This window comes from Sus scrofa, chromosome 1, assembly GCF_054392235.1.
Source record: "Sus scrofa isolate SSC_HxYL_T2T_F1_AM1 chromosome 1, Sscrofa_HxYL_maternal_Yorkshire_Landrace_v2.0, whole genome shotgun sequence".
NCBI classification, from domain to species: Eukaryota; Metazoa; Chordata; class Mammalia; order Artiodactyla; family Suidae; genus Sus; species Sus scrofa.
The window spans coordinates 147444059-147458382 of record NC_139383.1 but is presented as its reverse complement, the minus strand read 5'-3'; the positions used below and the strand labels follow the sequence as shown (position 1 = coordinate 147458382).

Below are 14324 nucleotides of genomic sequence, written 5' to 3'. Positions count from 1 at the left end.
CTCTACTCTGCACAAATAGCACTTTCTGGCAGTCAATAACATTTGTATCTAAATGCCAAAGTAGAAGGCTGCTTATCTCAAGTAAAAGCTATTCCTTAATTATAGTATAGACTTAAATCGCATTTTAGTGCAATTTCTGAAGGCTTTGGTACAGGAAAACAGCCTTCAGCCTTGGAGCCTGCTTGCATTATTCCATGTATCTTCCTGATTGAGGGCATTTTACTCCCTACTTGGAAAAATTAGGCTATGTTATAGACCATTTAAGAACGCATTAGGATTAATGAGTGAGTCATATCACAGCTGTCACATAATCAGCTGTAGGAAAATCACTAAGCTAAAAACTCTACCACATATTCTATTATCTATGCTTCACAGAAGGTTCTGGAATATATCTCTGTGCTGTATTTCATCAGTCTATAGATGCAATGAATTCACCTACGGTTCTTCCAAGATAACAACTGTACATTTCTTCCTAGGGGAAGGCTGCCAGGATTACTCTCCCTGGAGCAATCAATGCTCATTGCCCATCCCCTGGAGCCATGCTGACAGGGGAATGGCTGTCTCCATATGCAAGCTTACTGTCATCCCTCTTCTTGTCAGAACTACATACAGTATGAACCAGGTTATGAGGGATGTTTGAAACGGCAAGAAGAGAGTCAATATGCTAACCAAATAGCCTCAAAGGTATTCTAAGTATCCTTTGGCTGTTTATGTGAGGAACGTGAGGCCAGTCAGAAGCAGGTTCTGGCAGCTGGGCTGTCCTATAATAAGCCCATACTGCACTGGGAACCTCATTAGGGGGTCCTGCTCACTGTCATAGAAGAAGACACTGAAGCCATCTTTCTAAAAGCCTGAATGAGAAGGCCTGATCACTGCTCTGAAAATAAAAGCCTATCATTTCCTTTTAACTGAAACAGCTGTTTTGGTTGCTTAGCACCGTGACTTGTATTGAGGGACTATTTCAGATGCTGAGTTCTAAATATTTCCAACTGGTAAAGTCCTAGATACTAGGGCTGATAGTGTAGGAAAAGTGTCACTGCAATGGGGTGCAGAGAAAGAAAAGCTTTTACATTAATGCTGATTCTTCCAGTTTCTATGACTGATACTACTGACTTTGTAATGGTATGTATGGATTAATTTTTTTTAACTGGAAAGTAACAAACTTACTGACTGAACTTATAGCTTACTAATGGAACTTGAGGTATAGTATTCTAAATTGCTTGCTCAATATTCTTAGCTTCTAAGGGTATTTGGTTTTGCACATTAAGCCCAAAGACAAACTTGAATGGGACTATAAAAAACAATTCATCCACTTTCGAGTTTTATCAGGAGCAAATACTGACATAGAAACAAAGCTGACAAAAGAGTTGAGTGATAGTATAAAAATGTGAAAACAGCCTTACCCACTGCACCCGATGACTTTGTTGTACAGATAGGATGGCAAGCCTTTTAGGTGAATGTTGTTATCCACGTACACATATTGTAGTTCTCGAGATCGACCTAAATCTGCATTAGAAACAAAAGTGCTATAATTCTTGTAAATATACACCAAAATAATGTGAAACATAAAATGTAATACGTAAGATTAGAATAATTCGAAATTTCTACTTTGGAAGAAAAAATGTTGTAGATTTAACTTGAAGTGTTTAAATTATATCAGCTGCAATATTAGATTCTACATGAGAAAACATGACTATTAAAAAATTACTCAACCCACCTGAACCTTGATTATTTATTTATTTATTTATTTATTTATTTTTGTCTTTTTGCTATTTCTTGGGCCGCTCCCGCGGCATATGGAGGTTCCCAGGCGAGGGGTCAAATCGGAGCTGCAGCCACCGGCCTACGCCAGAGTCACAGCAACGCGGGATCTGAGCCGCGTCTGCAGCCCACACCACAGCTCAGGGCAACGCCGGATCGTTAACCCACTGAGAAAGGGCAGGGACCGAACCCGCAACCTCATGATTCCTAGTCGGATTCGTTAACCACTGCGCCACGATGGGAACTCCATGCCTTGATTATTTAAATGTAAAATGATCACTGGGAGTGGAATATTATTAAATTTCCTTCCCACATAAAAATTCTGACTCCTAATAAACAATTTCTATTGAAAAATAAAGTTTACTATAGGTCATTTATTTAGTTTCATTTTTCTCCATAGGAAAAAATGTTACACAAACTAAGTGGGCAGGTCAGCCTAAAAAAGCCTAGCTCTGCCCTATATCAAGATCCACTCTATCTCACCTCCCCTGAGCAGAAAGATGGGAGGAAGGCTGAGGGAGGGCTAGACAGCAAGCACGGGGGATGTGGGAATGGATGGAAGAGGAAGAAGCAAAGGGAACCCCAAACCCCAGTCTCCAGTGAGGTATGACGATGAGCAGAGATGGACAAGACACTGGAGGCCAGGAAGCTGGGACTGGAATGGAGTACCAGGAATGGGAAAAGGAGAGAAAAGAAGCCCCCAAGAAGAGTATGCAATAGGAACCAGTATGCCAGAAAGAGGCAGACTCCAGATGTTTCCCAGAAGGAGCCAGGCAAGGCGCGCAAAGACTGGAGGTGGATTCAGTGGGGAAACAAGGCACAGAACACTGAAGGGTTAGCAGTCTCTGGGTAATATGGCAGCAGAACCACTTCCAGGGATCATGGCCATCCCTTCCCCTCTGCTGTATGCCCAGGAACATTCCACCAGCTTTCCTTTACACTCCGACCACTCACAGGTAGAGCTATTTGTCTTCACTGCCACAGAGGCACAGAACAGAGTCCTCTGTCTCCAAAGCAAGAACAAAATCTTTGAAAAGTTTTCCATAGTCCTGCTTGTGAAAATAGGAAATAGGGAGTTCCCGTCGTGGCGCAGTGGTTAACGAATCCGACTAGGAACCATGAGGTTGCGGGTTCGGTCCCTGCCCTTGCTCAGTGGGTTAACGATCCGGCATTGCCCTGAGCTGTGGTGTGGGCTGCAGACGCGGCTCGGATCCCGCGTTGCTGTGGCTCTGGCGTAGGCCGGTGGCTATAGCTCCGATTCAACCCCTAGCCTGGGAACCTCCATATGCCGCGGGAGCGGCCCAAGAAATAGCAACAACAACAACAACAAAAGACAAAAAGACAAAAAAAAAAAAAAAAAAAAAAAAAAAAGAAAATAGGAAATAGGCCAATAGGTTGATAGAGCTCTCTGCTCCCCAACTTTCTTCAGTTTAGGAAAGACAAAGGCCCAGAGAGCTAAATTAGAAGGTTCTTCAGCACATTTACATTTCAAAAGAAAACACATTTACCCATTAAGGACATTTTAGGCACTAGGGTAAGGCCTTGGGGATGTAGATACAAATACAATATTGAGGACAGAGAGGAAAATGATAACTATAGTTCAATATGATTCTTGATATTAAAGAGGCTTGTATAGTCTCATGGTTTCACAGACGGGCTCTGGACAATTGGGTACATTAAGTTGGAGGGGCATGATAAGGAAGGTTTGTTATGGAAGAGGGTAGGAAAGGGTTAACATTACCTTCTCCTTTCCAATGCAGGTCCTATCACAATAATCTTGTCCAGGACTAGCACTAGAGCAAATCACAAAAAGAGGAACCAAAATTGGAAGCACTGAGAACAGGCAACAAAAGGGTAAGTAGCAACTCTCAGGAAGAAAAAATTATGGGGCTACTGGCTAGAGATGCCCTTTCTCAGTGTGGTTGTTTTAAGCTCTCTAACAAACAGAATAGGCAGACGTGATGTGTGATTTCAGAGACTAAGTCACAAAAGGCATTGTGACTTCCTCTTTGTTCTCTCCCTTGGATCACTTGTTCCAGAAGACAATTCCCTTGTCATGAGCGCCCTCCAGCAGCTTTATTGGAGAGGAAAGGAGACCTCTAGCCAATAACCATGTGAGTGAACCATCTTGGAAGCAGCTCCTTCAAACCCCAAGTCAAATCTTCAGATTACTTTAGCCCCAAGACTACAAATACCCTGTTCCTTCTCAAAATTTGCCCATAAATTTTAGCATCCATCAACAATTATTTACATGGCATTTACGTAGTAGTGATGTTCTATTGCCATCTTTCCATCTACATTTATTTATTTATTGTTTTGTCTCTCTTTTTTTTTTTTTTTTTTTTTTTTTTTAAGGGCTGCACCTGCAGCATTTTAAGGTTTCCAACCTAGAGGTCGAATCAGAGCTGTAGCCACTGGCCTACACCATGGCCACAGCAATGCCATATCCGAGCCGCAACTGTGACCCAGACCAGCTCACAGCAACACCAGATCCTTAACCCACTGAGCAAGGCCAGGGATCAAACCTGTGTCCTCATGGATTCTAGTCAGATTCGTTTCTGATGAGCCATGATGGGAACTCCTTTCCATCTACATTTTTTAACTGGAATTCTTCTGGAAGGAAGAGCCATCCCTTCTTTCCCATTTATTTATTTGATTTTTACGTCAGTATAGGTTCACGGTTATTTTATGGTAAGGACTAAAAACCCAGTATCATTATTGTTTACTGTGTGTTAAAATGTTCCAGTTTTGGCAATTAGGAGCACCTAAGGTTGGTCTTTATGTACTTTCAATAAGTTTTCACCCTGTTTTGAGTATCTTTGTATTTTTCCGGCGCTACAAGTCATTCCAGCTTATATTTTCCTTGCTCTAGCCCTGCAATCAATTATTTTCCAAGGAGTTTTAATTCCTTTTAATGTGGTATGGTGTTTAGAAATCAAGTTCTGAGCACTAGGTTGCCAATGCTTCTAGGATTCCTTAGTAGATAGATTACAAAACATATGTATATATACTAACCCATGCATACACATACAATTATAGGCATTCCTGTCGTGGCTCAGCTGTAAGGTACCCGACTAGTATCCATGAGGATGTGGGTTCGATCCCTGGCCCCACACAGTGGCTTAAGGATCTGGCGTTGTTGTGAGCTGTGGTGTAGGTCACAGATGCAGCTCGGATCCCACGTTGCTGTGGCTGTAGCACAGGTCAGTAGCTGCAGCTCTGATTTGACCCCTAGCCTGGTTACTTCCATATGCTGCACCTGTGGTCCTAAAAAGCAAAAGCAAAAACAAAAACATATACAACTATATACAACTGGGAAGTGTACCTTCAGCATAGATTCCTAGAAGTGGATTTGCTGAGGCAAAAGGTAAATACAAGTGTAGATTCTTAGATATTTCCTTCCAGAAGAGCTACACCAATTTGCATTCCTTTCATCAATGTATGAGTGTTGGTTTACCCATTAACTTTTATTTATTTATTTACTGAAGTATAGCTGATTTACCGTGTTGTGCTAATTTCTGCTGTCACACACACACACATATTCTTTTAAAAAGTATTTTCCATCATGGTCTATCCCAGGAGACTGGATATCCTTTCCTGTGTTATTTGATAGGACCCTATTGTTTATTCTTTCTAAATGTAACTGTTTGCATCTACTAACCCCAGACTCCCAGTTCATTGTGTTGGACTTCAAGGCCCCTTCCAGGAGACAGAATTCAAAGCCTCTTGCCAAAACAAGAATTACCAGACCCTTATCATCACTCCACCCATTTCATTGTAATGCCATCTCCTCCCACTTTAAGCAACCTGGCCTACTCCTTCCTGTTCCCTACTAGGAGAGGTATATGGCCCATTCCTCACACTGCCCCTATAGGGGTAAGATATGCCCTCAGTCAACCAGCAAGTGTATCAGAAGACCCCATTTTTCCCCAACCACTGAGTAGGTCTGCAAGACCTCTCCTCTCTCTCTAGGCTATAAAAACAGACATGACCATGTGCCTGGGGTCAGCTCTCCCTGATCATCAGGAAGTTGTCCTATTGCACTAGCAGAATCTCTTATCTAAATAAACGCTTCTTTCTCTTCACCTTGCTAAGCTGGAAAATTCTTTTGCTGACCCACGTGCACAGACCATGAGACATCCCCCTCCCACTCTGACCCCAACTTGGCAACCACAAGTCAATCTCTATGTCTGAGTCTACTTCTGTTTTGTAGATAAGTTGATTGGTGCCATATTTTAGATTCCACATATAAGTGATATCATATGGTATTAGTCTTTCTCTTTCTAACTTCCTTAATATGATAATCCCTAGTTGCATCCATATTGCTGCGAATGGCATTATTTTGTTCGTTTTTATGGCTGAGTAGTAGTCCATTGTTTATAGGCACCACATCTTCTAATCCACTCATCTGTTGATATAGACATTTAGGTTATTTCCAAGTCTTGTTTGTTGTGAACCATGTTGCAATGAACACAGGGGTGCACGTGTCTTTTTGAACTGGGTATGTGGCCAGGGGTGGACTTGCTGGGTCATATCTCACAAACTTTTAAAACATACTGTCTCATTTAATACTTTTTATCATTCTGATAGATAATAAATGATATCACACTATTGCTTCAATTTGTACCTCTCTAATTATGAGTGTGAACATTTTTTATCATAGAGCTCCTATTGTGGCTCAGTAGGTTAAGGACCTGACATTACCTCTGTGAGGATGCAGGTTCAATCCTTGGCCTTGCTCAGTGGGTTAAGGATCCAGCATTGCTGAAAGCTGTGGTGTAGGTCAGAGATGTGGCTCAGATCCACTATTGCTGTAGTTGTGGTGTAGGCCGCAGGTACAGCTCCAATTCAATACCTGGTCTGGGGACTTCCATAAACCACAGGTGCAGCCATAAAAAGAAAAAAGAAAACAACACATTTTTTCATTATGTCTAAGGGCCGTTTTTAACATTTTTTTGTGAACTGTCTGTTCATATCTTATGTGTCTGTTCTTCACTTATTAGCCATGTGAGCAGAACCTCAGTTTGCATATATGTTAAATGGCATAATATAACTTAGACCCTCAACTTTACCAGGTTGTAACTGAATGTGAAAGTAATCTGTGAAATTTAAATCACTATACTGCTTTTTTAAGCATAAGAACATATAATTACCACAAAAATGTATACTACAACTTTAGTAAACATGTATAACATATCTACTGGTATAAAAGGCTACAGATTTATAAAACACAAATGGAAAAAACACAGATATAAATACCAGAATCTACCTGCAATGAAAAAGTCCTCAAATTACACCAAAAATTCCAATTCTATATTTCTTTGCTACTTCTCTGATATGTATACAAATCCTTTCCATCACATATAGAAATCTGCAGACTTGAAAGGTATACAGAAAAGTTTGGAATTTTTAAAAAATTGAAACTACACTGAAAGATATAAATGAGCTCTGGTCTTGAATTGCCTTTCAGAGCTGCAGGGTGCAGGATACCAATTAATGGAGCAGGAACACAATCTTGGAGTCAGATACCTTGGGTTTGAATCCTTGTTTTTTTATTTACTAAACATGTGTCCTCAGTTTCCTCATCTGCGTAAAGGGGGAAATAATGCTGTCTCTTAATTTTAGTGAGAACTACTAGCAAACTTTATAATAAGCCATCAAGCAGAATTCTTGGCATACACCCTTTTCCAGTATATGGCAATTATTATTATTCTCATTATTAAGGACATATTTGGAAGTGTGGCCTATAGTAGAAGGCCAATTAAGAGAGAATCCTCTTTGGCACGCAGCAAAATGTACTCTTTTCTACACTTTAATTGCACAGAAAAGAGTTGGAGGCAACAGCCTCTAGAGACCATGATTCATCTCCCTGAGCCAAGGACACAAAATGGGACATGACAGAGGAAACACCTCTCTCCTCTAATATATACAAAAGAGCTTGTGCAAATTAAATGAGGCTACATGCAAAGATCATAATACAAAGTTAAATAAAATTTGACACTTTCTACTTCTTATAAGGTTTAGTCTTCTTTCCTATTCTAGTTTTATAGGATAAGAAATGAGTTGATGATTTTAAAATGTTATTTGGTTTAGATCTTATCTCAGGTTTTTTAATATTCCAGAGATTTCTGTTTGATCAATTTGTGTGGGGAACACAACTTTTTATATATGCCCATAATGGAATGAACTATATTCTGCTGAAACTGAAAGAAAACACGAATCAGCTGTGTTCAAATCTATTATACATTAGCCAGTAATACTGCACAGACATGAATACTTAATACAGATATTCAAACTTTGCGAATAACATAATCTCATATGGAATAAGGAAAAGCAATACTTAAATTACATGATGTAGTGGGCTTTGAGTCAGAACTGAGTTTGAATTCTGGCTTTCCAAATTAAATGCTCCAAGCCTGTTACCTCCTCTGCGAAATGAACATAATAATAATACATCACAGGCTTGTTATGAAGACTCAACAATGCATATAATGCCAAGCTTGGTCCTTGCCTAATAATGGTATTCAATACACCTTAGTCTTTTACTTCCCTCTTGTAACATAAAGAGAACCAGGCAACTCTTGCTTTAGCTGATACGGCACAGCCTGCTGGGGAGGCTGAGACATCTAAACATCCAGCAAGGTCACAGGCTATACAGGGAGTGCCATGACAGCCTCTTGAGAGTATGCTCTCAGCCAAAACACCGTTAGCTGGCAAAACCCCAAGCACAGTGGAATGGCATTTTTATCATAATAGGGCTGAAATGTAAGTATTTTCTGCCTGAAAAAGCTTTCAGATATTTTCTCTACTCTTAAAACAGAAAATGTTCACTTAATAATTAACTTTGGAAGAGACCATTCATCTACCTAATGAGCTAGTTTGTTTTCGTCCTTCTATTTATTTTAATGTATCAATACTTTTCAATAAATGTATCATGAAGTAAGATTTTTAAAGTTCCTGTGCAAAAACTGCACAGCACTTGAACTTCATAAAGCAAGGAAGTTATCCATATGCATAGATGCTAAAGCAACAAAGACCTTTTTTATGTGGCTTTTAAAAGTGCTGTACTATGTCTAAAATGCTTCCCTTTTTCTTCCAGACTCTCAGATCAAAGTATTGTTACTTAAAAATTAGCAAAAGCTAGCAGTCCTGCACAAACTCCAATTCTTTTTTTTTAAACTTCAAGGACCTGGCATATGAGGACCGCAGGGCTGAAGATGGAACAAAAAGCCCCTGTGTGTCTAGGATACTGCTCTTCTAACCATACTGTGAAAGCAAGCAGAGAATGACAGCACGGCCAGACCAAATGGGATCTGCTCACTGCACAATGACCAGCATGAAACTCACTTATTTTATCAAAAGGTGAGTGATGTATTCTCTTCAGCTAAATGATGGGGCAATAGAAACCACAGCATGAAAGCTATAGATAAAAATAGGTTGTTTATAATGCTCTATCAATGTTATATCAGTTTTCATGGTTCAATAGACCAATATATTATTAGTTGTAATCACATTTTAAGTTATTATAAAATCTGAATTTCTTCATAATGAATTCAGAGTAATTTACAATCTATTCCAAAATTATCTTGAAAACTGATTAAGTCATCTACATGATATATTTTACAATGAAAACTTTTCAACTGCTTTTTCAGAAAAATGAATTTTTTAAAATGCTAGTTTCTCTAAATACACATACATACTTCATTAAATTTTTTACATAATCACATTCTTTCTGATCTATTCAACTTTTATCAAATAAAATTTCACAGTGAATTATGATTTAATGAGATACTTTACACACAGTAGACCAACAACTGTTAACTTAAAATAAATTGATTTTAATGAACTTGAATGACCGAGGGCTTCCTCTGCAGCTGGTTTAAATACTCAAACATCAGCATCTCTATTTGTGTTGCATAGTCAAATAACAAAGAAATCATTACTGGGATAGATGCTTAGGGTATAAAAGTAAAGACATACCCTATTCCAACACTTTCTTACAGTCTAGTGAGACAATAAAAGCAGTGTATATTTATTACGTGCTTCTATAATACTTACGAGTGATAGAAATATTTTAAATAGATCTTATTTAGTTCTCATAACAGTGCTATGAAGAATCTTAACCAGTTGCTGAGAAAAATAGACTTTCTAAGCCCAAGATCACATAGCTATTACATGTAGAGCTAAAATGTATGTATGTATGTATTTATCTTTTCCATGGCCACACCTGTGGCATAAGGAAGTTCCCAGGCTAGGGGTTGAATGACAGCTGCAGCTGAAGTCTATGCCACAGCCACAGCAACACCAGATCTGAGCTACATCTATGATCTACAACACAGCTTGGGGGAAACCCTGGATCCTTAACTCACTGAGCTACAATGGAATGCCCTAGAGCTAGAATTTAAAGCATGCCTGCACTTGACTGCAATGTTTGTTAGGCAGCCTCCCCTAGCAGATCACTGCCATATGAGCAGGGCACCCCCATCACCCAGCAGACATGGGCACAGTGGGTACATGAGGACGGGTGTGCCCCAGTATCCAGATGTGATGTCAGGAGACACTGCCATGGGGACAAATGATGAACAAAATATCCCTTTGCTTCTGGTGAAAGATCAGATAACTGGTAGAGTAGTTCTGACTTACAGGTTTAGGGCGGCAGTTTCAAGAAATACCAATAATTTCTTCAGAGAAGAGCCTAGAGAAGGAACTTGGGAATTACAGCAGCACCTCCTCCAATGCAGGGCAGCCAGTGGTGGAGGGCAAGACGTTTTTACTCTTCATTTTGTCTTCAACTCTTGCTCAGCTGGACTTGGACTTGTTCTCCTTCCCCCCAAATTTAAGAACTTTATTGAAAACTATGACTGAAACTCCAGATTCTCAACATTAAAGTCAGCAGACATCTTTCAGACTTTCCTTATAATGGAAACTCTTAGCATTATTTTAAAAACCAAATTAATGAAAACTGGCAAAGATTCTACTTATCTAGCCTTCACACTACTTATTTTTCTGTGTCTCACATCTGTACCTTTTTAAAGAATGAGCAGTAGTTCTTTTTTTAATTGATAATTGAGTAACACATGGTTCATTTTTTCATATTAATCACTCCCTACCCCAAAATCCTTAGAGAAAAATACACACTTGTCCATTTAAAGCTTACCTACTCTAGGCGAATTTTTCTGGTTTTATTTGGTCTTTTTTTTTTTTTTTTTTTTTTTTGCTTTTTTTAAAGGGCTACATGATGTGGAAGCTCCAAAGCTAGGGGTCCAAATGGAGCCTCAGCTGCCAGCCTACACCACAGCCACAGTAACATGGGATCCCAGCCGTGTCTCTGACCTACACCACAGCTCACAGCAATGCCAGATCCTTAACTCACTGGGTGAGGCCAGGGATCCAACCTGCATCAATAGGGCCATATTTGCAGCATAAGGAAGTTCCCAGTCTAGGGGCTGAATGCTACAACAACACAGGATCTGAGCTGCATCCCCAACCCACGCCACAGTTTGTGGCAATACCAGATCCTTAATCCACTGAGCGAGGCCAGAGAGTGAACCCACATCCTCATGGATGCTAGTTGGATTCTTAACCCACTGAGCCACAATGGGATCTCCCTAAGTGAAATTTTCTCTTTAAACATTAGCATAGTAAAGTCAATGTCTGCCCACCCATAATACAGAAGCCATATTAAATAATCCTGTTAATGCATCCATATTAAATACTTCTGTTAATACCCTAAGAAAATCTTAAGGCAAGAGTAAAAATAAAGAAAGCAGAGGTGATCATTATGACAGTGGGGAAAAAAAGTCAGATAAGAAAGCAGCACCAGGATGAAAAATTTTTGCTATAAGTACTAGCCAAAAAAAAGCTAAAAAAGGAGTACTGAATATCCATTTTCTGGAAAAAATACACATTCCAGAGTTATAACTTTGTTTCTGAAGGAGGGTCTATCTAAACGTTATTTAACAGAATAATACTTTAACATTTCTTCTCACTACTAGTTTTTGAACCTTGTTTTCAAGGCTTTTTTTTTTCTCTCCTTTTTCACTACTGCCTTTGATTAGAGACCTGTCGAACATTCCCTACAGAACGCAATTTTCGTGGCATATCTGGGGTGCCTCCTTGGAAAGCAGTTAAAATAAATTCCACTCACAGGACTGATTCTAACTCTGGGACTTCTGGTCTGAACTAGAAGAAACTTTTTAGCACTGAAATGTATTTAAGGCTACAAACCTTGCAAATTATCCCCATTAAACAATGACCTCAAGGCAGTACTTCTCCAAACTGCAGATCAAATACATTCCACGCTTCCATAAAGTACAGTTTACATTCATCTCTAAGACTGAGATTAAGGAATTACTAACTGGTTTCCATCTGGTTTCCATACTGGAGTTGAGTTCAAATAACTTCACTGTGTGGAGTTAAATATTTCCTCAAAACCAGTAAATAGTAATTCTTTTCCTGACTTTCTAAGCAGATACAGAGAAATCAGGGTCAAGAAGCAGTACAAAAAACAAGTGCAGCTAAAGATTTGTGACTTTTATATGCCATTTGCAACAAGAGAAGGGATTTCAGAATGGGTTTTGAAAATGCCTAAAATCTGGTTTCTAAAACTGCATAAACTTCACCCCCCCATACAAGGTATCTAATCCCTGCAAAGGAAAAATGATTAAAGCTACTACAAAAAGCTGGAGTGACCTCCTGTTATATGATAAAAATGCCAGTTTTGTTACCCTTAACAAAGTTACATCTTATAGGCCACGGCAATAAAGAAGCTGTCATTTCACTTATGCACAAGTCCTTGGCACACAGAATAACTCTGCTTGAGAAGATAAACTCTTCACTACTAGAATGTCCAAGGTACAACAATATCGGGACTGATTCAGAAACAAATAATTTTCCACTAGCAGTAAGCTATTTTCTTACTAATTTTTAGGTTTACTACACAGTAGTTTGCACACCAGGTTATTCTGTAAATCTCAATGTCATTTGCCAAATGCTTTTGGTTAAGAATTCATTCACTACTTTCTAAATTAACATTCAAAACCTCCACCTGCTAGCATGGATGCAACTTCTGTTTTCTTAAGCTACAGAAGTTACTCACTCTGAGTATAGCTGATATAGCACTTCTTGGGGGCTAAATAAAGAAGGCCAACTTGTACCTGGGCAACCTCCCAGTACTAATATCTCTTATTCAACAGTAAATAAGCTGTAAATATTACTGAATAATGGCTTATTAATTATGCAAGAGAAACCAGCACACCTAGTGAAAAAGACTTAAGTGGAAAAACCCTTTTCTTTGTGTTTTTCTAAATTTTCAGAAGCCCAATAGTAAGTCACAAGTTTATGAGGTATTTAGTAATAAAGCTATACTGAATCAACAACAAATATTCATGTTTCAAGGCCTCTACTGAATATCATAGCAAAAGGTTCAAGTAATTAATTTCCCCTGTTCACTGTCAGTCAACAGTGCAAACAAAGGTTCTCTGAGTAGACTAATCTGTCACTCAAATGACATGGTATAGTTATAATAGGAGCATCCTCTCTTCCTGATACAACTTCTCATCTTAAAAAGAATATATTTCAAGAGTGTTAATGACTTAGTATAATATGTGACTTATGTCATCCTTACTATAGCTTCTACAGTTGCTTTTTAAAGAGGCTGTAATCTGACATTCCTTTAAGAAGCCCCATAAAAACTGCTTTTCTTCTAAGTCAAACTTCTTTGGCAAGAAATGTATTCAGTAAGTAGCTCCCCAAAATAATATTCCTGCCTCCAATCACAGGCAGAGATATTAAAGCATTCATTTCATAAACTTTCAATCTCCTACATTATACTCGTAGAATCATGGTTAAATATAGGCACCTTTCATTTGAAGACTTCAGTTGTGTGTGCATGTGTATACACATGGTATTTCCTAGCCACTGTAAAGAGGCATCCCTATCTGCTCAGTTTCCAAGACAGGTCAGTTCTCTGAGCAAAGGCAGGGCTAGCAGTTACATGCTTCATTTGACTCCGACCCACATAGTTCTTAGCATTAGACGGCTTTGGTTCATCAGAAAGATGTTCAAGGAAAGGTTTCAAGTAAACAAACTCTATGGAAGGACAGCTATGGACTTAAAGACTTAGTTAAATTCCCTTTCCAAATCCATCTTCGGTGATATCAAAAATCAAAAACCAAGAAGAGACTGAGATGGCTGGTATTTCTGCCAGCTTCAATTACTTCATCTTCACCAATTATGATGTCTCTGATCTCCTAAAGCCCTCTTCAGGCAACCTGACACTGCAGCTCTCTGGTTGTCTCATCCTTTCTTTTTAAAACAAACAAACAAAACCAAAACAAAGATCGATACAACAATGTAGAAAAGCCACCAGTAGTTATCCTTGCTCTCTGGTCCTTCACTCCTGCTGTTCTCAAAGAACCCAGTCTGAGACCAGGGCAGAGCACTGCTTTAGGCAGCCTGGTTCTTTCTCACTGGATGATCTTTTTAAAGAATGTCTTTTTAAAGTAAAACCCACCCACAGGCCTGTGTCCTGCCAGGGCTGTGAGTCTTGTGAGCTGAGCTGG

At 39.1% G+C, this 14324-nt stretch overlaps 1 protein-coding gene across 33 annotated transcripts in view; it reads right to left on the bottom strand.

The window, feature by feature from the left end:
* The window catches only part of LRRC28 (leucine rich repeat containing 28), a 196049-nt gene that overhangs the window by 51688 nt on the left and 130037 nt on the right, over window positions 1–14324 (bottom strand). For 31 of the 33 annotated variants that reach the window (XM_084975701.1, XM_084975674.1, XM_084975690.1 and 28 more), the window contains one exon: window positions 1404–1506. In XM_084975701.1, coding sequence (XP_084831827.1) covers window positions 1404–1506 — 103 coding nt within the window. Of the gene's footprint in view, window positions 1–1037; window positions 1776–3302; window positions 6623–14324 lie in introns of those variants that run through there. The other 2 variants (XM_084975767.1, XR_014815012.1) reach the window with 2 other exon arrangements.